General features: G+C 37.6%; 1 protein-coding gene across 1 annotated transcript in view; it reads right to left on the reverse strand.

Moving 5' to 3' along the window:
* Positions 1-27,202, reverse strand: part of LOC139694896 (maestro heat-like repeat-containing protein family member 1) — a 70,875-nt gene that overhangs the window by 38,056 nt on the left and 5,617 nt on the right. Inside the window, exons 4-8 of the mRNA XM_071593397.1 lie at positions 23,304-23,493; positions 12,607-12,758; positions 8,973-9,218; positions 6,659-6,737; positions 1,150-1,421 (exon numbers count right to left, since the gene is read on the reverse strand). Of these exons, the coding sequence (XP_071449498.1) occupies positions 1,150-1,421; positions 6,659-6,737; positions 8,973-9,218; positions 12,607-12,758; positions 23,304-23,493 (939 nt within the window). The remainder of the gene's footprint in view (positions 1-1,149; positions 1,422-6,658; positions 6,738-8,972; positions 9,219-12,606; positions 12,759-23,303; positions 23,494-27,202) is intronic.

The raw sequence follows: 27,202 nt of genomic DNA on the forward strand, positions 1-27,202 counted from the left end.
ATCCCACCATAGGTCTACATAAGTTTGCATATCTCCATTGACACATACTTTTAGATCTCCCACTGGTTGAGGTTACTTTTCCTTTTGCATATTTCCCTTCCCTACAAGGATAGCAAAAGTTTATATCCTCCTCTATTGATGGAAAGTTGTTTAGCCGTTGCACCTTCTGCACACTTCTGTTCACAAAACCCATCATAACATTCTTTTGAAGTATCTACTTCCATTGCCATGTTTGTCATTGGCTATCTAAGGACTTGAAAATATATAAATATATTACAAGCCATTGTCACACACAAATGGCAGAACATATACTTAACTTTACAAATTTTTTAGCAAAGTTGTTTGCAACAGACTCGAGTCCGCATCCTTTGCCCAGTGCTTTCCTACCAAGTATATTCAATTTTAACTAAGATACATACAGCACATTTTCAAGGGTATTAAGTAATTATTCTTTCCATTGTATACCTGTGGTTGGAGCCTGTGCACTGTTCGGCAGCCAACACACAGCAAATTTTCTCTTGGTTCCAGAGTCACCAATCACTGCAGAGCATGCCAAAGTGTGCATGTTATTGTACATGTGCTCACTTGCTCCAAAATCAAAGGATCATTATTTCTCTTTCACTCAGCCATTAAATACTGAAATGAAGCAAATGAAGGAATTTTGATGCTCCTGTTTTGCTTCTCTTTTTCTTTCAAGAAAAGATTACATTGTGTTAGAGTTCATAAAGGCTGAGTTTTTGATTTTATGGCTGTATCCTATCAGCACACCACTCAACTTCATCACTTTCTTCTGGCTCTTTAAATAATTTGAAATAAAAAAAAAACTTATCGCCACTCCTTAGAATGAGTACTCTAACCATGTCTATGAAAATTCACCTACAAAATCAGATCCAAATGCCAAATCTGGACTTAGTAGAAAATATACCGTTACAAAATTGCAAAATCAAAACTTGTTATTCATTGCATAAATTGTCCATCTCAATGCTACAAATATTTTTAGGGACTATGGCAGACCCAACCTATTCCATTTACATGTCATCCATTTCAAACTACAATGAGGAAACTCAAATAAAATATTAATGATTAATTTCTAAGGATTAGGACTCCTCAGTAAATGATGATTGGAAAGCATTTTTAAGACTCACAGACCTTAACATCAGACTGTGGCAATAGTCCCTGAAGAATTGGAGTCAGGTGTGACATCCATGGATTTGAGGAGGCAGCAGAGCTACTTGGGTTGCCCTCGGATGGCTTCATCTCCTTTGGCGAGCTGATCAAATGGCCAAGCACCCACAAGGCCTTAATCCTCTCGTTTAAAATATGATCAGAATGTGATATACCCCCCAGTCCGGTTGAAGAATGAACTCCTTTTAATTTGTGAATCACTTGCTCCCATGCTTGGTCTTTCCACCGACTCTGAGCTAAAATAAAATAAATTAAATTACTCGACAGGAAAGAATGGGTGTGTGTGTAAATGTGTGATGTACACAAACAAATTAAAACTTTCCAACTAGACTTCTATTCGAATGATTAACTGCTGCAAGGAACGGCCACATCAATTAACAGCTCAAATATCACTATTTTTGGATTTATTCATGGTATGAGACTCCTGCCACACAAAATGAATTTTCATTAAAGAGAAAACCTTTTACAAAGTTGTATTTCATCTGCATTTCATCCTCAACATAAAATTTAATCTAACAAATTCATTCTTGTTATAACATGAAACTACCTCAAATTTAACTTGAAAAGTCTATTATAAATGCAAGCATGTAATGTTTGTCCATCATACTCATTGCAAATTTTTAACATTAAATTGTCATTGCAGCATAATGCATAATAATTCCTATCTAATCCTACCTATATTATACCTAATTATGACCAAGATGGCGTCAACTTTGGCCGTACAACGATGTGGCTCTTGTAAAACACGACTCGAAGTACGTGATATGGTCGTTAGTTGCGATATTTGCTCGTGTGTATATCACCATAAATGCTCCGGCTTAAGTGATATAACATTAAAAGCTCTCTCGGACTGCCGTGACATTTACTGGAAGTGTTTTTTATGCCGTGTAAATAAGCCCAATATTTACAATATGGCGGCCGACATTGAAAAATTGAAAATGGAGTTACAAGCTCTCCAATCTACCGGATCCACGGAAAGTACTACCTTGCAGCCAATTGCAAAGGAAGCTGTAACGTTGTCTACGGAATTGAAACCTGAAGTCAACGAGCAATTAGGCCTCAGTAGTGACAACTCCGATTTGTGCCCCAAAAATGTAAACGCAAAATTTAACACCATGAGTTTCAAATCCATCGTTACTGACGAGGAAGGTTTTCAAAAGGTGAATTACAAGAGAAACAAACGCAAACAAAATACGGTTTTTGGGAGTTGTAAGCAGCCTGCTGTTACGTGCAATTTTGTGGGAGTTCCTCGCAAGACTCTCTTCTACGTTGGTCGTGTCCAGTCCAATGCAACGCCTGATGATATTGTGAAGCATCTGTCCGGAATATTTCCCGGGAATGACTTCAAATGTGAAAGTTTGAGAGTTGGTGAAGTTTATAGTTCCTTTAAACTCTGTGCGCCAATTAGCCTTAAGGATCAACTTCTTAAAGAAGATATTTGGCCAGTAGAAGTGAAAGTTGGGAAATTTTACCCCCCAAAATCGCGGAAACTGACCCCTACTCATGAAGAGACAGAGAATATTCCTGAAGGGTCAGCTGCGGTGGTAAATCCGAACTCCGAGCTGAAAACTAGTGATGCGCCGGTATCCACCTCAGCAACAAGGGGCCACACCGATAACACTATGGAAAAGTGTTCCTAAGAGAAACGTGTTACCCGCCTCCAAACGGGAATATCAAAACCAAAGTCCTTTAGACTAGATAGCATTAATTTATTTTGCCAAAATGTGCGATGTTTACGTAATAAGATAACGGAGATAGAGGCAATAGTCAAACATGGTGGCTACAATGTGCTATGTCTCAATGAGCACTGGATCACGAAAAATGAATTTGATGTGTATAAAATTAGTGATTTTGGCTTGGCATCATTCTACTGCCGATCTGTAGCAAAAAACGGTGGTACCTGTATTTATGTCTTGAAAGGTATGCCCTTCAAGGTAATTGACTTGGACAAATTCTGTCTGGAATTGCATTTTGAAATATCTGTGATCATATTGAAGGACCTGAATTTGATCATTACTTCTGTGTATCGCTCCCCTAATGGTGTTTTTGAACACTTCTGCAATCAACTGGAACTAGTACTATCCCTATTCTTGACTCTGAAAGCCAATATCATAATTTGTGGAGATCTCAACATTGACATAACACTAAAAACTAGTGATTGTCAGGTTCTTGAAAATCTTTTGCTTTCTTATAATTTATACTGGGCAAACAAACAGCCTACTCGACTTTCTGCCTGCCTAGATAATGTAATTACCAATTATGGTCCTGAACTGTACAGTATAAGTGTCATTGACTATCTCCTATCTGACCATCAAGGTATAAGCTTCACTTTTAATACTCAAATAACTCAAAAGATATATCCAAATAGAGGTAAAACCATAATCGTGAGGCCCATAACAATAGAAGGTTTAGAGAGTTTCCAACTGCTTCTATCTTTTATCGATTGGCATGGTTTTTGCACAGACTCTGTAGAACAAACATGTTTTTCAAGTTTTTTAGGTAATTTCCTAGGCATTTTTGAGCAATGCTTTCCTAAAAAAATTCTAAACTCTATCCCCACTAAAAATAAAAAAAATCTCTGGTATACTGGGGAGTTATTAGCTCTTAGAAATGATTTACTTAGTTACTACCACTCTTACAAAACCAGTGGAAGCCGGCATGACAAAGAGGCCTACTTGAAATACAAAAGAGATTATTATAATTTAGTTAGGTGTGCAAAAAATAATGCTTACAAGGATTTTATATTGAATGCAAAAAATAAACAAAAGGCAGCATGGAGTGTAATCAATCAAGAAGTTGGTCATGGTAATGGAAAAGAAAATCTTCCTTTCACCCCAGATGCTGTAAATAATTTTTTCTTAAAAGCTGTTGAAGACAATTTGTTCTCTCAAAAAGTTGATGCTGCCAATATTGGTAATATGCTGCAAAATCTTCCTCCGAATAATTTAAATTTTAAATGGAATTTTGTTACTCCACTTGATATTATATCGACTGTTAAAAAATTTTAAAAATCCAACAGTAAGGATATTTATGGTCTTTCTAACTCCCTAATAAAGGACATTATTGTGCTCATTGCGGAACCATTAGCAATGTTAGTCAATTTATGTTTTGAGACAGGAGATTTTCCAACAGCTCTAAAATATTCCAAAACAGTACCTGTCTATAAGAAAGGTGATAAAGATGATTTAGCTAACTACCGCCCCATTTCCATAGTCCCCGTTTTTGGTAAAATTTTTGAAGCTATTATGAAAGATCAAATATGTAATTTTTTTGAGTTAAATAATCTCTTTTCCAAATCCCAGTACGGCTTTCGATCTGGGAAATCTACAATTTTGGCAGTAGAGTCCATAGTTAATTATGTCATTAATGCATTTGAAGAAAAGGAATCAGTCTCAGTGACACTATGTGATCTTAGTAAGGCCTTCGACTGTGTTAATCATTCAATATTACTAACAAAGCTAGAATATTATGGTATTAAGGGAGTTGCACTGAAACTAATGAAGTCATATTTGGATGATCGCCACCAATTGGTTGAACTTGATGGCTGTCGGTCTGCAGCTCTTAAAGTAAAATGTGGTGTACCACAGGGCTCTGTGCTTGGCCCAGTACTTTTCATTATCATGATTAATGATTTGCCCTGTAATATGAAACCTAGATCTGTTTTATATGCTGATGACACTACTTTTGTGCAAAAGTGTCAACATCCAGAAGATGCAAAGTTACGATCTAGCGCTACCCAAAAACAGGCTAAGGAATGGTTTGATGTTAATCATTTACAATTAAATACTAACAAAACTCAGCATATTGTGTGCAGTCTTAAATCAAAAATAACTGATATTGAAACTGCTAAAATACTAGGAATTTATATTGATACAAAACTTAATTGGGAGACTCACATCAGTCAGACCTGTAATAAACTTAGTAAAGCTGTTTATATGTTAAGAAAGCTCAACTTTATCATTTCAAATGAGTATCGTTTAACACTTTACCATGCCTTCTTTCAATGTCATTTGAATTATGGTGTTGAGTTATGGGGTCATTCCCCTCATGTTAAACAAATTTTGCTACTGCAAAAGAGAGCTATTCGCTCTCTTGCTAATATACCACCACATGATTCCTGCAAACCTTTTTTTATTAGGTATAGAATCATGACTGTATTTTGTTTGTATATCTTTAAGGCTCTGATTCATGTGAAAGTTAATCTAGAAACTTACCAATTAAGATCCAACCTCCATAACTATTCCACAAGAGGTAAATCGAATCTAAATACTACTTATTGTAGATTGTCATCAACTTACAACACATTTCACAATATGAACATACGACTGTATAACTATCTGCCTACTCAGTTGAAATCAGATGGTATCCAGAGTTTCAAGAATAGGGTATATACCTGGTTACTTGCTCACCCACTTTACTCATTGGATGAATTCTTTTGTGACAATCTTCATCACATTTAAGAAAGTATGTTTATATGTTAAATAATACTTATACTGACGACATTTAATATGGTTGTACCATTTTTAAAATGAATAAAGTATTATTATTATTATTATTATTATTATACTATCCATAGAATTTGAAGTATTCCTCCAAGAAATGGATTTCTTTCATCAAGATTAACTTTAACTGATTACATTGAATTACCTTATAATGCCAACTATAATAATCATCATCTCCCATCTTCTAATTGAGAAAACCAATTTTACTGGACCATTAATGAGCAATTAACTTCATCACATAGGGAATGTTTATGATGTGTATTTCAGTACCTTTCTCTCACAAATTCAATTGAAAGGCAAGTAAAATAAAACCTCACAATAATGAAATTCAGGGGATCAGTTTTTTGCCTGTCTGTTAATCGAAAGTCTGTTGGTGAAACATGAAATGGGTGTTGCGTGATCTCATGTGTCCCATCCCATCCCATGGACACATAATGATTAATTCATTCAGGTAAGCAATTACCAGTTCACACACTAAGGTAACATTAGAGTAAAAAAAGAATTTCTAAATGAAAATAAAGAAAATTTCATGATGCAACCAAAGCAAATACTGCAATTAAATGCATTGATTACACCACTTCATGAATAATATTTGACTTAATGACTGACATGGCATTAATAAGTCGCAGGAAATTTGATACTAAGCAGGTCACAAAGACGCATAGAATATTGTTGCACAAACCAAACAAATACAGCAACGAATCTTGCTGATTACCCTACGTTGAGAAATACATACGCCAAAGAATAGAAAAAACATTTATAAGTCATGAGAAATGTAATGCCAAGCAGGCCATAAGAAACTTACCATTACCATCTCAATCAATGAATCAAAATTATTTTACAGAAAAATAATTTATGCGAACCAAAACTTCCCATTCCCATATTACATTGGGCTATTAAGCCCCACTACAATAAAACTTGATCAGGTAAGATTCATATTGTTTTCATTATCACTCTCAAAACATAATTACCTAATACTTGTATACACTTCAGAGCTTCATAGTGATTTTTTGCAAGTTGAGGATGAGATATGTCTGGGGCCACAGAAACCTAGAGAAAAAAACAAAGATATAATGTAACTTAAGCATTAAATAGAACACTGCTAAGTACACAAAGAGCATTTTTGGATTAAAAAATAAGGAATGTAAGGAAAATTTTGTCTTCAAGTAGCAATACTAGTAAAGGAAATTTGAGAGGACCATAAAAGATAAGCAGAAAAATATTCTGGAGGCTATGACATCAACACGGTTGGCATAAAGGTCATTGCAAAGCAGAAACAATGCCAAACCTAAAATCAATGAGAACGAGATAGGAATTTTTTTAAATCAAAATAATTTCAAAAAAGGCCAAGAGGGGAGCTTCAGAGATATGACTGCCAATTTCTCTCTCTATGACAATCAGGCATTGATCATCCCTCATCTGCTCATTAAATAAAAGTAAATAAGATGTTTCATCAGAAATATTATTGGAACCAACCTGAGGAAATTTCTGTCACATGGGAAGAAGTGAAGGAAGTGAACCTATTGCCAAATTGCGAGTATCCAGAAAAACATTCTTCTCATGTGCAAACATTTTACTGAATAAGTGAACCACCCTCATTGACGTTATGACATAACATGAAGCTCTAATAGGAGGGTGGTCCCATGAGTACCCGGCCTGATCTAGAGATGGCGGTAGTTGTTTGAAAAATAATACTGTATTAAAAAGTACACAATCTATAAAGCATATGTTTCAAGTTTGAAGACGCCACGTTGTTTAGTATTTGTTTGGAAGCCATCAATAGTGAACGTTTGGAGTAAATTTGTGACAATGGAGAAAATCAATCATCGCCATGTGGTACAATACTTTTATTTGAAAGGCCTCAGCCCAACCAATATAAAAGCTGAACTGGAATCTACACTGGGTGAGTCTGCTCCTTTGTTTACAACAGTAACATGTTGGGTAGCAGAGTTTAAACGAGGCCATACGAGCTGTCAAGATGAGGATTGCATTGGTGGAACAAATGAGGTGACGACTCCAGAAACGAAGAAGAAAATCCACTAAGTGATACTGGAGGAACGTCGACTGAAAGTGCGCGAGCTAGCAGATGTAGTAAGCATTTCAAAAAGTGCAGTAAATCGCATATTAACTGAAAATTTGGCCATGAGAAAGCTGTGTGCAAGATGGGTGCTGCGTTTTCTCACACTAGAGCGAAATCAGTGTCGTGAAGATGTTTTAAATGAGTGTTTAGCATAGTTTCACAGCAACAAAGCAGGCTTTTCACGCCGTTTCATAACCATGGATGAAACATGGGTCCATTACTTTACACCCGAGACAAAAGAACAATCAAAACAATAGATTCAAAAGGGAGAACCGCCTCAAAAAAAGGCAAAGACCGTTTCATCTGCAGGCAAGGTCATGAATTCAGTTTTTTGGGATGCACTTGGAATAATTTTCATTGACTATCTTGAAAAAGGAAGAATTATCAATGGCGAGTATTATGCAAACTTATTTCAATGTTTGAACGAAGAAATCAAACAAAAGCGGCCGCATTTGGCTAAGAAGAAAGGGTTGTTTCATCCATATAATGCACCAGCTCACAAATCCATTATTGTAATGGCTAAAATTCGTGAATTATAATTTGAATTGCTACCTAATGTGCCTCATTTCCCAGATTTAGCCCCCTCGGATTATTTTCTATTCGCAAACTTGAGGAATTGGCTCGGTGGTCAAAGATTTTCCAACTGCGAAGAAGTGATGTTGGCATTTAGTGGCTATTTTGAGGAGCAAGACAGTTCTTATTATTATAAAGGGTATCTAACTTATTTAACAATCCTGGGAAAAGTGCATAGATTTGAAACTAAGTTATGTTGAAAGATAAATACATTTTTTCCACCACTTTTGTTTTCTTTGTTAGGCTGGGTACTTCTGGGATTACCCTCGTATAAAGGAATAAAAGAGGCCAGAGGGAATGAAATGAAATCCATTTCAATCAAGTTCTTATTTCCCTCAGTAGGATTTTACTGTGTTGTACATTATGTAAATGATTGCAACTTTTGCCAATTTATCCAAAGGATTACTCCTCAGAACTCATCAGCTACAACCATACATTTCATGATGATATTTTCTTTAAACCAAATCACAATTTCAAGCCATAAGAGCGCAAATATTTTCCTGCCCTCAAACTTTCACAGGATTTACCCAATTTAAGTTTTACAAATTCCCCTAATGTCATTTTGTCAGATTGTTTGCCACTGTTTTGCACATAATAAAACAATAAGAGGACAGGGAATGCTGACGACTCACCTGATCAAATGCTGCTTTGAGCAACTGCTCAGGTAATGGGTCAGGTAGAGCACTCTGAGGGAGGCATAATGCCACTTCCAGCAAATGACAAAGGCAGGTGGTTATTGCCAGGGGGTCTGAGTGGTGCTGCTTCTGCCTATACAAGGCCAGTAACACAGCGGCCAATATGGGCAACTGCTCTGCAGACTTGAACTTGGACAACAGCGGAAGAAGTGGTCCAACCGCATTAAGTGTGGCTCGACATACCTGGACGGAAATGAGCATTCCACATAAGCAAAAAAATTTATATTCTTTTAGAAAAAGGAAAACAAAACATACAATCAACTATTGTATTTATCTTTAAATGACAAAATAGCCAAAGTGCAGTCCCATAAAATGTACAGGTTGCATTTTATAAGAGTAAGTTTTGCTTCTGTTAAATAAATAAGGTAATACTGGTTATTAAGACCTCACTTCCCAGGCAGAACATTCCATTAAATTCTAGGATATTCATTTGAGGAACCAAGTCCACAAAAACTGCAAAAGCATCATCAAATCCAACCTTACTAAAATCCATCCAACAAAAAAAAAGGATTCTCACTACTTCACCCATTTATTTATTTATGTATTTATTTATCTACTTATTTGGGCAAGGTTGAGACCTATAGCCCCTTCATCAACCTAACCCTTACATTACAGACATTACATTGAAGACAATCACATACAATCAAGCCCTAGATGGAGGAAAATCCACCGAGGCGGGAATCGAACCCACGACCTCTGGGTTGGTAGGCGAGGGCATTACCCTGCCGCCACCGGGGCCGGAAAACCTTATAAGCTCCCTCCGAAACCATGATTGCTTCTACTTGAAGTCTTACAAAGGATATGCATGTGTTATTATAGACAAGGACACCTACTCTCAAAAAATGCACACACTCATTGAGAATGGATCATACACCAATGCCTCCACCAAAATCACCAACAAAATGGTCCAAGATACAAAATCCGCAATTGCCAATTGCCAGCTCCTTATTGACACATCTTATCCAATCCTCTCATGCATTTATGGCCTTCCCAAAGTACACAAAAAGATTGTCCCATGCATCACATCATTCCATCATCAACTCTCCCACATACAATATTTCGCAATGACTCAATCAACAGTTCACCAGCATTGAATTTCAGAGTACATGGAATGTTAAAAACAGTCAATTTCATTCATATTATCATACATATCACACTATAAGACTTCCATATCTTAGTTTTCTTTGATGTCGAGTCCTTATTCCCGAGTGTTCCTATCCAAGACACAATAACCTTCTTGGAAGATTGGCTCCATATCAAACATATTCCCAACAAAATTATCAGAGAGTACATATGTGCTATTGACAAATCTGGTTATGAATCAAAACTACTTCACTCTTAACAAAAAGGTATACTAGCAAAATTTTGGCACTAGAAAGGGCAATTCACTTTCCCCTTTCCTTGCAAACATGTTCATGACCAAATTTGAAGATAACTATAAAGCCACTTTTGACTATTTCCCTGCCACTTGGCTAAGATACGTCGATGATATTTTTGCAATATATGATACCACCCAAGGTCCTCTAGAACACTTCTTGGAAAAACTCAGTAGCCAATACCCTACCATTAACTTCAACTATGAAATATAAACCAATCAATCCCTCCCGTTCCTAGATATCAGAGTAAACCAGACTAATACAAATGAACTTTCCTTCTATATTTACAGAAAAACCAAACATACCAACAACTACATACATTAGTTGTCTTTTGAACACGATACACACAAACACGTGGCATTTCATTCCCTAGTCCACGTTCGTTAACGTCCTACTGAGCAAAGCAAAATTTCAATCAGAATTGGAATACATAAAACGAACCGCCGCTATAAATGGTTACAACCCAAACATCATCGATAAGATCCTCAAGAAACAAGAACAGAAAAAAACCAACACAAGACAGCACCACATTATTATCCACTGATGAAAAGAAATATCTAAAATTATCTTTCTATCCCACACTGACTAAAGGACTTGCTCCAATTTTCAAAAAATATAGCAGAAAACCTATATTAATCACCAACAACAAACTCAAAACACTTGTGGGAAACCCAAAAGATGCCATTGATTTACTCCAAAAATCAGGCACATACAAGAAAAGTTGTCCCAAATGTAACCAATTGTACCTTGAACAAACATAGAAATATTCTCACACGGTTTAAAGAATACATGGCTCGCTACAGACTAGCTCATACTGAAAGATTGGCAGTAGCAGCACATATGCATCAACACTCGCACAACATTGATTTGAATAATTTAAAAACTCATTAGCACAGTACCGAACCACTTATTAGACTACCATGAAAGCATCCACATCCACTGCTCCAAAAATAAACTCCTTAACTATAACCAGGGCCCCATGTCATCATCCTTATTCTCCTTAGCCAAACACAGGAATTACCCCACTCAAAAAATTACCATTAATGACTAGGCTTCTCATACATATTTGACCATAACTGCACAATAGCTTCCCAACCCATTCCCCCTTTTCCCCCAAAATAACAAAATCCCCAACATGACCATTCCATACACCTTCCCCTTCCACCCGTCGTTTTGCAACAACTCCCACCCCCCTACTTTTAACCGTTATAATACACATAGTATATAAAAGACACCACACACAAGGTGGCATCATTCCGTCTCTGAAGAGAACTGCTTGGCAGTCAAAACACCATGTCGGCCTCTGGGTACATCCCTTACCTTTCCCTAAGTGCAAGTTATAGAACTAACGTCGGAAGAGATTTCACAGAAGACCTGTGAGTGAGATTTGAGAGGGTTAAGGCATTGAGCATAACCAAGCAAGAGAGTGTTTGGCGGGCCACTGGTGCAGAGAGAAATCACCTGTAAGCCCTGGTTGTGTAAGTGTTTGAGATTCTAGCAAGGATCAATGCTATTTAGTACATCCAAGCTAGAGAGTGCCAGATTAATTAGAATTTATTTTATTACCTGCGATTGGTGGGCCTCTGACAAATATAGAAATCTCTCGTAAGCGCTGTCTGGGTAAGCACTTGATAGGGGCGAGGGTCAATGCTATCTAGTACACCTTGGCCTGAGTATTTTTATCATATTTTGGTTTAATTGCTTGTTCTGTTCTAACCTCCCTACATCATTTGATTATTTTATTTATTTTGCCTCTCTAAATTTCCCTCACCATATCTTTTGCCCACTATTAACCGTACGACTGGGGTCGATACTTCCTATATTACTCATTCAGCCATAGTTACCGTTCATTTAAATTCTTTTGTAGGTGAAACAGAATAAAGTTGATGAATCTTCTTCACTTCACTGTTGATTCTATATTTGTCTACAATTCATTTTACAGTATGAACATAGAATAGTCAAACTTATAATCACATTCTTTGAAAAATACACAACTGATGGCATCTACCGATAGTCATATGTAATCTTTAAGGGACTGCAAGATTTCACACTAATATTTGGCTGAAAAATAGAAACCAAAGGTTTTTAACAATAAAATAGTTGGAACCAACTATGGCCAGGAACAAAATTTCAAATCAATTAGTAAACTTGGCATTATTGGCAGCTCACCATGGTAGAACCATTATTTTTCATACCTGAGGATCTCTAGAATGTATCCATGTAGAGGAAAGATGATCATATGCTACAGTCATTTCTGTTGAGAAAGCATCACGGGTGACTAAAGGATCTGGCGCTCTGTCCATGTTGTTCATGTACTCCTCTATAGCCTCAGCAAAACAACGGATCACTGCAGAGAACAGACATTTAATTGCATTAATCATACATTTAGGATCATTCTATCTATCCAGATAGAACCCTGAGAAACACCCCTAGGGTGCATGGCAGGGAGTGATTACCAGCCAGGCTCACTTAATAAAATAAATTTTTTCAAATTTTTAGTTAAAATGAATATTTAAAATAATACAAAAAAGGAACATAATTATAACTATAGGTACATTCACTACGGCATCTAATTGAGATATACGAGGCATGATCATAAATTACGGGCTGTTTGGTGACAGGAAAAAATATACTCTCATGAAACACATTTTATTGGTACTAATAGTGAGCTACAAACCTACTTCACTTCTCTACATAATCACCGTTCACTTCTAAGCATTTTTTGTACCGCTGTACCAGCTTCTTTAACCCCTCTGTGTAGAAACTCGCCGCCTGAGAGTTGAACCAAGAGTTGCTCTTCAGTTTCGAAAAGTTGTCCTCCGAGCCACTATTTCAAGTGCAAGAAGAGGAAGTAGTCGCTAGGCCCAAGGTTAGGACTGTACGGTGGGGGTGGAAGGCCCAAAAACTCTCGTCGACTAGACATTCTTTGCTCTTTGTGGTGGTCGGTAAGCATTTTCGGTACCCACCTTGCTCACAATTTGTGGTATCCGAGGTTATCCGCGACAATATTGTAGACAGTAGTGATTCCAAGTTTAACAAATTGTTTAGCTAGGCCATTAATCGTCAATCGATGATCATATCATATCATATCATATCATATCATATGGCCGACCCCGGTGGCGGCGGGGTAACGTCCTCGTCTGCCATTCCAAGGGTCGCAGGTTCGATTCCCGCCTGGGTGAGTTTCCCTCCATCTAGGGCTTGGGTGTTTGTAAATGTGACCATTGTTATCGTTGTTAATAGTTCCATGTAAAGGACAAAATGTGCTGTTTTCAGACTAATAATGAATAAATAAAATAAATAAATATCACAGTTTTTGTTCCACTTGTGAATCAATTTCATTTGTCACAAAATATTTATATGGTAGTTGTGTCCATCCAAAAACCTAACTTAGCTGGTAGATTCTTCATCATAATAACATAATAATATATATATATATATATATATATATATATATATATATAACATATATATATATATATGTATGTATATATATGTATGTATATATATATATAACATATATATATATATATGTATGTATATATATGTATGTATATATATATATATATATATATATATATATATATATATATATATATATATATATGTATGTATGTATATATATGTATGTATATATATATGTATATATATATATATATATATATGTATATATATATATATACTAGCTGAATACCCGGCTTTGCACGGGTTAGGGAGAAACAGTAATATAAATATACTACATAAATAAAAACAACAAATTATAAAGTAAAATAATACATTACTTCATACAAATTTAAGAATCTTTTTTATTTAACACCTGTTTATAAACTACATTTTTTGTTTCATATCCAGGGGAAAGAATATATAAATTTTTAGGCGAACCTACTCTGGAGCAAGCAACATAAAGTTGCCCGTGGCTAAAACATGGCGATCTTAGATCAACACCACAAAACTTTAAAGACTGTCCCTGTGATTTATTAATGGTAATTGAAAAAGCTACCCGGACTGGAAACTGTAATCTTTTAAAGTTGAAGGGAATATCAGTTGGGATTAGAGGTATCCGTAGAATAAAAATTATTTCACCTTTTCCTTTTCCAGTTATAATGACTGCCTTGATTATATTTTTCATTAATTTTGTCACACACAATCGTGTCCCATTGCAGAGTTTTGGTGGATCTAAATTTCGCAATAAAATGATTGGAGATCCTACTTTAAGTATAAGGCGATGTTGTGGCAATCCAGCTGGATCAAGTGAATTTAGGAATTCCGTTGGATAATTGACGGCTTCGTCAGCATCCACTACGGTATCAACCGATTTATATTCAATCACGTCTCCTGGCAGCATGGCTAGTATCTCCTTGTTAATTTCATTAACATCATCGTTCTTAGGAGCAAGAATGGCTCTTTCTAGCAACCATTCTAAATTTTTATAATTTTGATTAACGTTGGGATAGACTGCTTGTATCATATCGCGGACAGTTTTCACCGATACACATAAATCTGATGACAATTTTATCATACCAGATGCTTCAATAACTAATCTATCTTCTCCAATCTCCAAAAGTTTATTTGCAAAATTTTGAGCATTCCCATCTCTTAAGAGGATTCGCATGTTTTGTTTAAGGCTAATTTCTTGGACATGATTCCATAGAACGAATGTTTTAAACAGGCATAAATTTCATCGGCTGGAGTCGATTTTGGAATGACAGGCAGAGTTTGATGGAAGTCTCCACACAGGAGTACCAGAGCTCCTCCCATTAAACTGCAGTTTCCTCTAAGATCTTGAAGTGTTGCGTTGAGGGCCTCAAGAGATTTTTTATGAGCCATCGTACACTCATCCCATACTATCAATTTACATTCTATAAGAACTTGTGCCTGGACGCTTCCTTCCGCGGAGTGAGCTGTTCTTCCTCCTTCCATTAATGTCACCGCAATACCTGAAGATGCAACGGCTAGAGCAATTTCTCCATGAACCCTGATTTCAGCGAGAACTAAATTAATTAAAAATGTTTTTCCCGTGCCACCAGCAGCATCAAGAAAAATGATACCTCCTTCTTGTTTATCTACTTGATCCGTTATTGTTTCGTACGCGAATTTCTGATCTTCATTAAGAAGTGGCTTTTTAACCGCGACGTATGCTTCTAAGTCTAAGACATTGTAGCTAGTTTCACGTATATAATCTGGATAAAATACACCCTGTTGATCTTGTACAGGTGTAAAAAGGCCGAGTTCCACTAAAGTCTTGTTAACCATGGTGATACACTTTTCCTCCAAAATAATCAAAGTTTTATTAAAAATGTCGGAGTTAAACGTAATATCCAATGTAGGATTTTCACTTCGAACGTTAGCCAGTATATCCTCACTCATTGATTCTTTATATTTTTCCCATAATGTTTTTGGGTTAGATGGATTACAGGAGGTTATTATGATGGCAAACAAAATTCGGATTTGTCCTGGAAGAGAAATCAAACTGGCCTCTCGCAATGAGTCATCCCAGTGTTGATCTCCTTCTAGCAACCCTAAATGCTGGCAAGCTTCTCTGAATGTCTCACATATTTCTTCGTTTACCGTTCTTAATTCTGCAAATGAGCGAGGTCCTCTAATGGTATGTAGAAGCATTCTTAAAAAATAACATTCGGCGTTGTTAGGATGGACTGTGTAGACTCGGCCCAATGCGTCACATGAATAAATATCATTCTCAGGATCAAAGTTGCCCATTTTTCTTCTACAAAAGACTTTCCTTGATGTATTCCACGTATAATATCTCGGCAATTCTGAATAATATAGTGTTCTTGCAAAAGTATCCTGCTGGCATAGTTGGAAAAATGCTGTTTCTATGACAGCAAAAAAGTAAACAAATTACATACATACAAACAAACACTCTCCTTTATATATATATATATATATATATATATATATATATATATATATATATATATATATATATATATTTATACTTATATATATATAACATATATATATATATAACATAAATATATAACATATATATGTAACATATATATATAACACATATATATAACGTATTTATATACATATATATATATATATATATATATACACATATATATATATATATATATATATATATATATATATATATATACATCTGTATAGTGTATATACCTGTATATGCATGCAAAATAATTCAGATAATGTAGACCATTCTTTAAATTGACATTAACTGCCGCTGTACCGATTGGCAGCTTGTATCCACTTAAAACCTTGACCAGTAGATTACCAATAATAATATGAGGGTAACGGTAAAAGTTGACTCTTCCCAAAAAATCTTCCAACTATACCTTCTCTTTAGAGGGATTGAGTGTTTCAAATAATATCCCTTTGCAGTCGCATACCTCACAAAAACAGTTTGACAACAAATTTGAACCAGACGCGTTGGATTCAATCACAAGTATCATTCGATCCAACTCCCAGATAACTGAATCAAGACTTCCTTCCGAAGATTTCGTGTGATTAAAGAAGATTAGATTGGAATCGTCAACATTTTTTCCACTAATGTTGACAACCTGGATCGACTTTGATTAATTTATTGCCTATTAAATATGAATTTCCATATGCCAAGCACATCCCTGAAAAGTATTGCACGACGTTTTTACTCTGAAGATAATATTTATCTCACCCCTTGGTAAGAAATAGTGTTTGAAATAAATATTTTTCTTCAGATATAATCCGCATAACAAATAAGTCGATTTTTTCAACAACAACAGCAATTCTTGTTCAATAACGAGGAAATTCGGATTTCTGTACCATATCTGGACACTACAAGTGACAGAAATCGTTATTTTGACTTTCAGTTGCTTTACGTCGGTCGTAATAAATGTAGTTACGTCCGAAATGATTATAGGTTTTTTTATGTACTGTGAAATTCACTCCGTTGAAGGGTCCAAGGCTCAGATAATTTTTTTTTACAACACTAAATCAAACAGAAAACACAAGACACTACGGTAGCCATTGGAACGTTTTCTGGGAAATATCAAAACAGATCCATGATCTACGGATGAGAACATTTTCATTGTGTCATGTTAGTGGTGCTACATATCATATGGGATGAAATAAGAGACAAGCTCTATGAATTTCGGTTGTAAAATAGACGATTTATAGTGATTTTTTTGGTTTAATACCAATCGAAATACATAGTCCATTTACGTAGTCATATTAATGATGGTGTTTTGGGTGTGTATCAAATGTGCCTTTGTGGGTTCAACTCCTCAAAGAAGGACGACATTCCTGTGACAACGAACCTGAAGAACCCTCGGCCAACAGACCTAACGGTTTTTCTCGCGGGCCAAAGGGAGGCAATTCTACAGAAACGCTCTCAGCCGACATGGTATCATGGAGTCGATGTTTTGTGAAGAACGTGTCCATCTATGTGGAATAGGGATTTGATATTGGAATGTAACAAAAGTTTCAACTAGCTGATTAAAGTAGTTGATTAGGATATCTTTGATCTTGAACGCATCTCGTATTTGATGTGGAAATTGAGAATATTCCAAATAAATAAAAAAAAATCAATAAAAATCTTTGACCGGCAAAACAAAAGTTTATGACTAAAAATCTGCAAATATTCATGGTTCCATTGCAAGGGAATTTTTTCGTTGGCGTTTCAAAGACCTATCATTGAAATCGAAGATAGTTTCCGAGAGAGATAGAAACAAATCTTAAAGAAGCTAATGAGTTTGGTCGTTTGCAAAAGCTATACTCATGCAAAGTTGAGTTTCTAAGAAAAATAATAATTACAAGCCAATACTTGATATTAATCAATTTCAGTTACCTAATGGTGAGTTTCGTGGTGCATAATTAATAAGATTCGCAGTGAAAATTTTAATTCATTAACTTCTCACTTTGGTCTGACTTCCACCGACCACAGTAATCAACCCGAAGGCCGGTTTTGTAGGAGATGGTAGAGCTACCCAATACTAAGCCCAACGGCGTACGAAATTCACGCATACAGGTCAGCAGTGTTTGGGGGGACAGATCTTTCCCCTCTACCATCCATGGTTTTCCAGAAAGACATGATACATGAAAAATCGCAAAGCTTAGGTGAAGCTGAGGGCATCCAGAGGCTTCTCCGGGAAACGAAGCTGGACCCTTCAGTTAGTAGTAGAGTGCTCTAGTTGCTAGACTACCGTGCTCATCAGGTAACTTTAGTAAAAATGAAGAATATTCCAATTTAAAGTCACAAGTAAGCCGAACATACGTCGGTCGTCTGGCAATGGTAGAAAAATCTTCAAGTATGAAGGAAGATTTTATTTATTGATAATAGAAGCAATGTTGAATGTAGAGGTATGCATATCATCAAATAGATAAACAAAATATTCGGTTTCTCCAGTGATAATATCATTGTTATTTGAACAAAAGCAAACTAGAGTCGGGCAATTATTTACCGAATGGAATCAATGGTAGTCAAAGAATCACATCCTCATATTTCGGTAACGATTGACATAATGCATTATCATTTTCAAGACCTGCGGGAAGGTGATGATGTATATGATCATGGAATCCAGCGACTAGCACACACTCCTCACTATCCAGAGCGGTGGAAAACTATCCCAGTCCAAGTGACTACCAACCACTAGATGACAACCAAACCCAAGTTTAAGCCTTTTTCCAATTCTCCTCAACCCGATTATTTGTAATAGTGATACCACTCGTAGAAAAGGTGATTTTCAGCCGGTGGCAAGACAATTAATTTGCGGTAATCTACCGTACATCAACCTCAATAGTTCCTCACAATTGGTATCATATGTTTTGGTCATTGTAAGTGATGACATTCCACATTTATTTCTCGAAAACAAATTGGCTGAGGTATAACTCTCACTGGAAAAGATGCAGGAAATACTTCTTTAAATTCTTTTTACCAGACAAAACACCGCACCAAAAACTTCATTCCACTGATCTTCAATTTTGCATATTTCCTTGCTCCCTTCTTTCCATAACAAAACCCTATCCTATCCTGCCCCTTCCTCGTTTTCCTGACAGTCTCCCCTCTGTCACAGTCTTCAACATCCCATTGCATATCTAAATATTCTACAGCCATCTTTCCTGCCTCCTTTGAATTTCTACAAGCACTTCCCCTCTCCTCCCTCACGATACCTAGTACCTCCTCGTTTGCTTTCCTTTTGGTCCATGTTACCTTCTCTACCCTTCTACACACTCACATTTCAAAAGGCTCCAATCTACGCCGATCACCTAGCTACAGCGCCCACATTTCCCCAACGCTAAAAACCACGCTCAAAGTCAATGACTTCACTAATTATTTTCTGTAACTCCTTATCCGATGTCTACATCTACTTAATACCCCGCAAGCCGCCGCAAGGGCTTGTGGGGGGGGGGGGGGGGTGTTAGGACACCTACCGTAATTTAGAAAACACAAAAAAAACCGCATGCAAAAATCACAAATTCATACATCCACAAAAAACATGCCATACATTCATGGAAGAAAATTTGCACCCCACTCGCATGCAAACACTCTAACTACCAACTAACATACACATGCACCTGAAAGTATACCTAACATCTTTGCAATTTTTACTTTTGTTCCGACTCGTAAATTCAACGTTTTCAATTATTCTAAAGGGACTTTGGTGTCTTACTATTATGATTTCTGATTGCTCGGGAAAGAATGAATTTTTGTATCTATCTGTACTGGAATCTATCTCCCTCAGTTTATCTTTGTGGTCTGATCTACCTGAGTAGTGTGGGGCCATTATAATTCCTTCAGTGTCATACTTAAACTCGTTTGTTCTGAACCTTTCTAAAGGTCTAAGCCTCGCTTGTTCTCTCCGCACTTCAAGTGGTTCCCAGCCTAAATCCCCTAAGAGACCTGTCACACTTGTTTTCTTGTCATAACAGTTTTCAACGAATCTAGGGGATTTTCTGTGGACTTTATTATAGTCTTTTTGCCAAATTTTCTCCCAAGGATCCCAAATACTTGCAGCACATTCCAAATGAGGTCTAACTAGAGAAATATAACACCTCTCTTTAAACTTTTCATTACATTTCCCCACCACCCGTTTTATGAAGCCAAGTTTCTTTCAAGCCGATCCGCATTTTGTCCTGATATGTGCTCCCCATGAAAGGTGTGGTGTTAGAACAACCCCCAAATATTTAACTTGATTGGCCGTAGTCAATACTGAACCCTCTATTTCGTAATTTATATCCTGTTCATCGCTTCCCTTGTTCCAAAATTTCAAACTGTGCATTTATCTATATTAAGTGTTAATCCCCATTTATTGCACCATTCCGAGATATTGTCTAAGCCTCTAGAGAGTAGCTCGCGATCTAGTTGGCTCCTTATTTCCCTGAACACCACCGTGTCATCAGCGAATAACCTTAGATTGCTACTAACGTGTGCGCTGAAGTCATTAAAGTATATTAAGAACAGAAGAGGCCCTATTACACTTCCCTGAGGACGCCCGAAGTTACATCTCTATCCGTTGAGCACAACCCATCTATGACTACTATTTGTTTGAGATTTTACAAGAAGTCTCTAATCCAATTATTTATTTTCTCATTGATCCCATAGTATTTAAATTTACCTAACAGTTTATTGGGTGGGACTTTGTCGAAGGCTTTTTTGAAATCCAGGAATACTGCATCGACTTGTGTGTTGTTTTCTCCCGATCTAAGTATATCGTGATTGAAGAGACCAAGTTGTGTTTCGCAAGATCTGCTTTTCCTAAATCCGTGCTGGTTGTGGATTACTATTTTCCTACTATCAAGAAATCTCATGATGTTAGTGCCAATAATGTGTTCCAATATTTTCAAAGAGATCGATGTTAAGGAAATGGGTCGGTAGTTGGTTGGTTTATCCCTATCGCTGCTTTTATAAATGGGAGTTACATGGGCTAGCTTCCAGTCGCGAGGCACTGAGAATATTGATTTTAGAAAAACAATGTGTAAAAACGGGGCAATGTCTTCAGCTAATTCCTTTAATATTTCAGCAGGTATTTCTTCCGGACCAGGTGCCTTGTGTGCTTTGATACTACGGAGCAGATGTACTATTCCCTGCTTGGTCAGTGTAAGATCGCTCATGTGTTCCCCGGGTGGGTGTGGAGGATCATTTGGTGCGTTTGCGTTTTTATTGTAGACGCTCTGGAAAAAATGGTTTAAAATATTTGCCTTTCTCACGCTATCTGTAATGATTTCTCCATTTTCCGTCTTCAAAGAATGAACAGTTGGACGTTTACCCTGTATTTCCCTAACATAGGACCAGAATGACTTTGGATTTTCCTCAAGATATTCGCTTAGCATTTTAGATTTAAAAGAGTGTAGTGCTGTGGGAATAATACTTTTCGTCTTACTACGACATTCTTTTAGTTGCTGTTTGGATGTATTCATATAAAGTATATCGTCACTTTTTAAACTCTTTTTGAAATTTGACTGTAGCTTTCTTTGCCTTCTTAATGCCGATCTGACTTCCCCGTTGTACCATCTAGTTTCCTTACTGTCGCATTTGAGTTTGGACGGGGTGTACGTCTTCATTCCTTCGCGTAAAATATTTAAGAAATAATTCCAAGTGTTCAATGTATTTGTTGTCAGTGTTTTTGTCTTGTATTCTGGTATTTTTATCTTTAAATATTCTCTTAGTCCGTTAAAATTTGCCTTGCTGTATAGGTATATTTTACGCTTGCCTTTTTTTATTTTGATGAACTTAGTTTTTAAATCTACAAGAATAGCCTTATGGTCACTGTTTCCGTATATTATTTCAAATGTTAGTAATTATTTCGGGCGTAGAAGTCGCAAAGATATCTAGTATGCTTTGGCCCCGTGTTGGTGATTTAACGATTTGTTCTAAGGAGTGTTTTGTGAATATATGAAGGAGTTCTTGGCATGAATCTGTTTTTGGCAGATTTTCATGTGCGGTAAGTGGCCCAGTCAATTCATGGGAGATTTGCATCACAAGCGATTATTATAATACTGCTGCTATATTTGCTTCTGAGAGTGGACATCTGGCCGTCGAGCTTGTTTAGAACATCTGTGTTAGAATCAGGGGGGTCTATGTGTTGTTTTAACCCAAGTGTTTGTTTGTTTTATTTTTTTTTGGAATTTCAGAGGCATAACCTGATCTGAACTGACAAAAACCAACTGTGATGCCTCGGCAGTATAATGGACCCCGGAGCGATTAAGGGGTACCCGACACGATGAGGGGACAGGCCTCTGATCAACGAAGTCCACTACGATTTCCCGGCAAAATCCCAACAATCTCTGATTTAAACCCTCGATTCAGCTCCAAACGAGCCTTCCGCGGTCTTTATGCAGCATAATACTGCATATACTTAATTGAATTGGGACTTTTAACTCTGCCTTTACTCGTTTCACCTCCGAGTGCATCTCCTAAAAAGGAGTGCAGGATCTCTCAAGATCCACGTTCCGAGGCGTCGTTTGTCCCGACATGAGCCACAATGCGTAGCTTGGAGCAGCCTGTATTACTGACAGCCGCCTTCACTGCCTGCATCACCTGGGGTATCCTGCCGCCTGGTATACACCAGGACGACAAGAATCCAACACCTGCCTCCTGTTGGATTCAACGTTACAGCGGATTTATTATACACTGGACATCGGAACTGCAAATCATATATTTTCACACCATAATCTTGCTATATTAAAGCTTGTTTTTGCCGGAGTGCGATGGCCTCCAAACACCAACTGGTCTCTTAATTTAAAGGAACATTGTTCCCATCAGGGATTCCAGATTTCCACATTACATTACTTAGGGCACATTGGATTTCTGAAATTAAAAAAAAATCATGCTCTTTTCCCTATTTTTTTAAATTTGAGAAATTCCACACTTTTTCCTGTCATGGTTATGGCTGCTGAGTGCACTTGGATCATTTGGAGTCGTACTACTCACAGTGGCAGAAGAGTATTTTCGGCTTATCCCCAGAGAGGGAAGAGAAAGAAGGCAGGAGTGTTCCCAGGGTGCCTCGGATGAAAGGAACCATTCCAAAAGCGTTGGATGCAGCAAGGGCACCAAGGCAGTGCAGGAGGGATGGATGAGGGATGTTCCCTGGCTCCAACTTCCCCATCATGGCATCCATGACCTACCGAACAATAGGCAATGGCACAAATAATTTTTATGTAAAGTAATTCTACCAATTTTCTATATTTTTCTGCCGTCATACACCCGTCGGTCTCAGTTGATTTGAATATTTTGTTCCAATACTTGGAGGAACAATTCATTCTGAAATATATATATATTCTATATTACATTGCATGATGGGCTTCTGAAAGTAAATTTAACTTGAGCAAATAAATAAACGATGACAATGATTGTTTTCAAACCCTTCAAAAAAACAGATATAAATGGAAATAGGGAAAGAAAATTTCATAGACGGATTATGAAATGGAAAACTATTGATCAATACGGCCGAGAAAGCCAACAACACAATCTAAGATGGCAAGACATACGTAGTGTGCACAATAAATGCACGAACTGGTGCAATCTGGCGGCCATGGCGCAGACTATAGCACCAGCCGTATAGCCCTGCCCACTAGCGGCGCCAGTTACCTGAGACCCAATGAGCCGTGTCTGTGCTTGGCGGATCGACAAGCTGTGCGTATGGTGCATGTTATGTTAGTTTTTCTTGTCCTTGTTTTTACTGTTTGTCGAAAAGGGAAATTGACGAAATCACAGAGCCACGAATTAAGGTCAAGTTGTTTGGTGAAGTGTGGTAAAAATTATCAAGAAATTACTGAGATGTTAACAGCTGTTTATGGTGATAATACTCAGAAAAAACATCCGTTTCCAAGTGAATTAAGCGTTTTAAAGATGGCCAATACGACGCCACAGACGATGCAAGGCCAGGACGACCTTCAACCACCTGTGTTGATGACAACATTGATCGTGTGCGGTCCCTTGTCCATACTGATCATCAAAGAAACCATCCGAATGATAGTTGATGAAATTAATTTACGAAAATCAACAGGGCACACTATTTTAACCAAACATGCCAGATGGATCCTTTATAATGACAATGCATCTGCACATTCAGCATTGATTGTTCACCAGTTTCTGGCAAAAAGTTCAATCACCATTCTTATTTGCCAGATCTTGCCACCTGCGACTTTTTCATATTCCCAAAATGCAAAAATGTGATGAGACAACATCTCCGGGAAGATGTGGACATAATTAAGCAAGAAACAACGAGAAAACTAAAAATCCTAACTGCCAAGGACTTCCAAGGGTGCTTCATTATTATTATTATTATTAGGTAATCTACCGGTTAAGGTAGGTTTTGGATGGACATAATTACTAATTAAATAATTTGTGACCCCTAGCAAAACACAACATCCTACTCTACATCAGGTCCCTCTTCAGCTCTGAGTACTTCCTTCCTCCCTTCATCCCGTCCAACATCCCTATCCTGTTCCTTCCCTTTCCTCATTTGCCTAAAGTTCTCCCCTCAATTACAGTCTTCAACATCCTGCTGCCGGTCAATACCCCATTCAGCCACTTTTCCCTGCCTCCATACGATTGCTGCCGGTCAATACCCCCTTCAGCCACTTTTCCTGCCTCCATACGATTGCTCCCAACAAACCCCTCTCTTCGCCCACCATACCAAGTACTTCTTCCTTTGTTTTCTTCTCGGTCCATTTCACCTTCTCCATTCTTCTCCACACCCTCATTTCAAAAGCCTCCAGTCTACGTCTATCCTCCTGCTTCAATAACCACGTTTCCGCGCCGTACATAGCCAGCCTCCATATCAACGTTTTTACGAGTCTTTTCTTAAGGTCCTTACTCAATGTCCCCGTCATCAACTCCCTCCTCCTTGTGGAAGCCTCTTTGCGAAGCGCAATTCTTCTCCTTACGTCCCTACTACTTTGACCCTGTTGGTCCAAAACACTTTCGAGATACGTAAACTGTTCTACCTGCTCTAGTTTTTGCCCTCCTATTCTAATGTGAAGCTTAGCCTTTTTCTTTCTAGAAAATCGCATAACCTTTGTTTTATTAATATTGATTCTCATCCCATACCTGTCGCACTGAATTTCCAATTCACTCAGCAATGCTTGCAGCCCCTTGGCTGACTGACAAACTAAAGCTAGGTCATCAGCAAACCTAACTGATTTTACGAATTCCCCGCCCACTTTCATTCCTACCTTGAGTTCTTCCCATGCCTCTTTGATCATTTCCTCTGCGTACAGGTTGAACAGCAACGGTGATAAGGGGCAACCCTGCCTTACACCACTTCCTAACACTGCCCATCCTGACTCCCCGTTTCCCACCCGCACCTGAGCAGTCTGAGACATGTACAGGTTGCGGATTAGCCTCCTTTCCCTCCAATCTATTCCTATTTTCTGCAATATACTCATTAGTTTTTCCCAATTTACTCTATCAAACGCTTTTTCGAAATCTACGAAACTGGCAAATACCTCCTGGTTGAATTCTATATTCCTCTCAATTAATAATCTCATTACTGCAATTGCATCACGCGTACCTCTCCCCTTCCTAAACCCAAACTGATCATCCCCTACGTAAACATTTGCCCTACTCTCTATCCTTTTGTTTATGGTCCTGAGAACAACTTTAGCTGCGTGGGATATCAAACTTATTGTCCTATAGTCCTCACATGATGTAGCCTTTGCCTTTTTCAGAATAGGAACTAAAACTGATCTCACTAAGTCTTCTGGCCAGATTCCTTCCTCATAAATACTATGGATCAGCCCATATAGCCTCTTCCTCCCACATTCCCCTAAACATTTCAATAGTCCTGCAGGAATGTTATCCATCCCACGGCCTTATTTAGTTTCAACTCCCTTAATCCCCTTTCTATTTCATTGTCTAGTATGCCTGGACCTAAGCTGTCTTCCTCTACGTCACATTCTTTTTCAATGCTTAACTTTGTTAGTCTAAGCTCATTACTATACAGTTCTTCTATATATTCCTTCCATCTCCCTTGGATCTTTCCTGCGTCAACTATTACCTTACCCGCCTTATCTCTAACTGCTATCGTTGATCTCCCTTTCTTACTTCATGATAAAGAAGGGTGCTGTACAGGTGCTGTACAGCGTCCCTTCCTCTGCAGACTTTCCATATCCTCGCACTGTCTTCCACCATGCTTCTTTTGCTTTATTTGTTGCCCGCCTCAATTTATTGTTCAATTCTTTGTACTTCATTTTGCCTAATTCTGTATTTACATTCTTCCATTTTCTCTACTCATCCATTTTTGCAATCATCACATCCATGATCCAGGTTTCCCAGTCCTTTTAGCGTTAACAGTTCCAATAGTGTCTTTTGCGGCATTTGATAACCCTTACTTGAAACTTTCCCATTTTTCTTCGATTGTACTTAGATCTTTACCATCCTCCAAGATTTCCTCTACCGCCTCTTTGTATTCTTTCCTTTTCAAACCATTTAATGCTTTTACATTCCATTTTCTAACTCGCCGCCCCTGCCTTATCTTTTTGAAACGGACGCTTCATTTCATAACAACTAAATTGTGGTCAGAGTCCGCATCCGCTCCCGGGAAGCTGTGCGAATTTATGATACAGTTCTAAACCTGTGTCTAACCAGGATATAATCTAGCTAATACCTTTCTGAGTCACCTGCCATTTTCCATGAATACCTGTGTCTTTTGTGGTGTCTAAACCAAGTGTTGGTGATAAATAACCCGTCTCCTGCAGAATTCAACTGCTTTCTCCCCGCGGTCATTCCTCGTGCCTTAACCGTAGTCCCCAACCTGATCACCATCTCTTCCTTCCCCTACCATCGCATTCCAATCCCCCCTAACTATCAAATGTTTCCCTGCAGGA

Source organism: Hetaerina americana, unplaced genomic scaffold (assembly GCF_022747635.1).
Source record: "Hetaerina americana unplaced genomic scaffold, ioHetAmer1.1.p SCAF_59, whole genome shotgun sequence".
Lineage (NCBI taxonomy): Eukaryota > Metazoa > Arthropoda > Insecta > Odonata > Calopterygidae > Hetaerina > Hetaerina americana.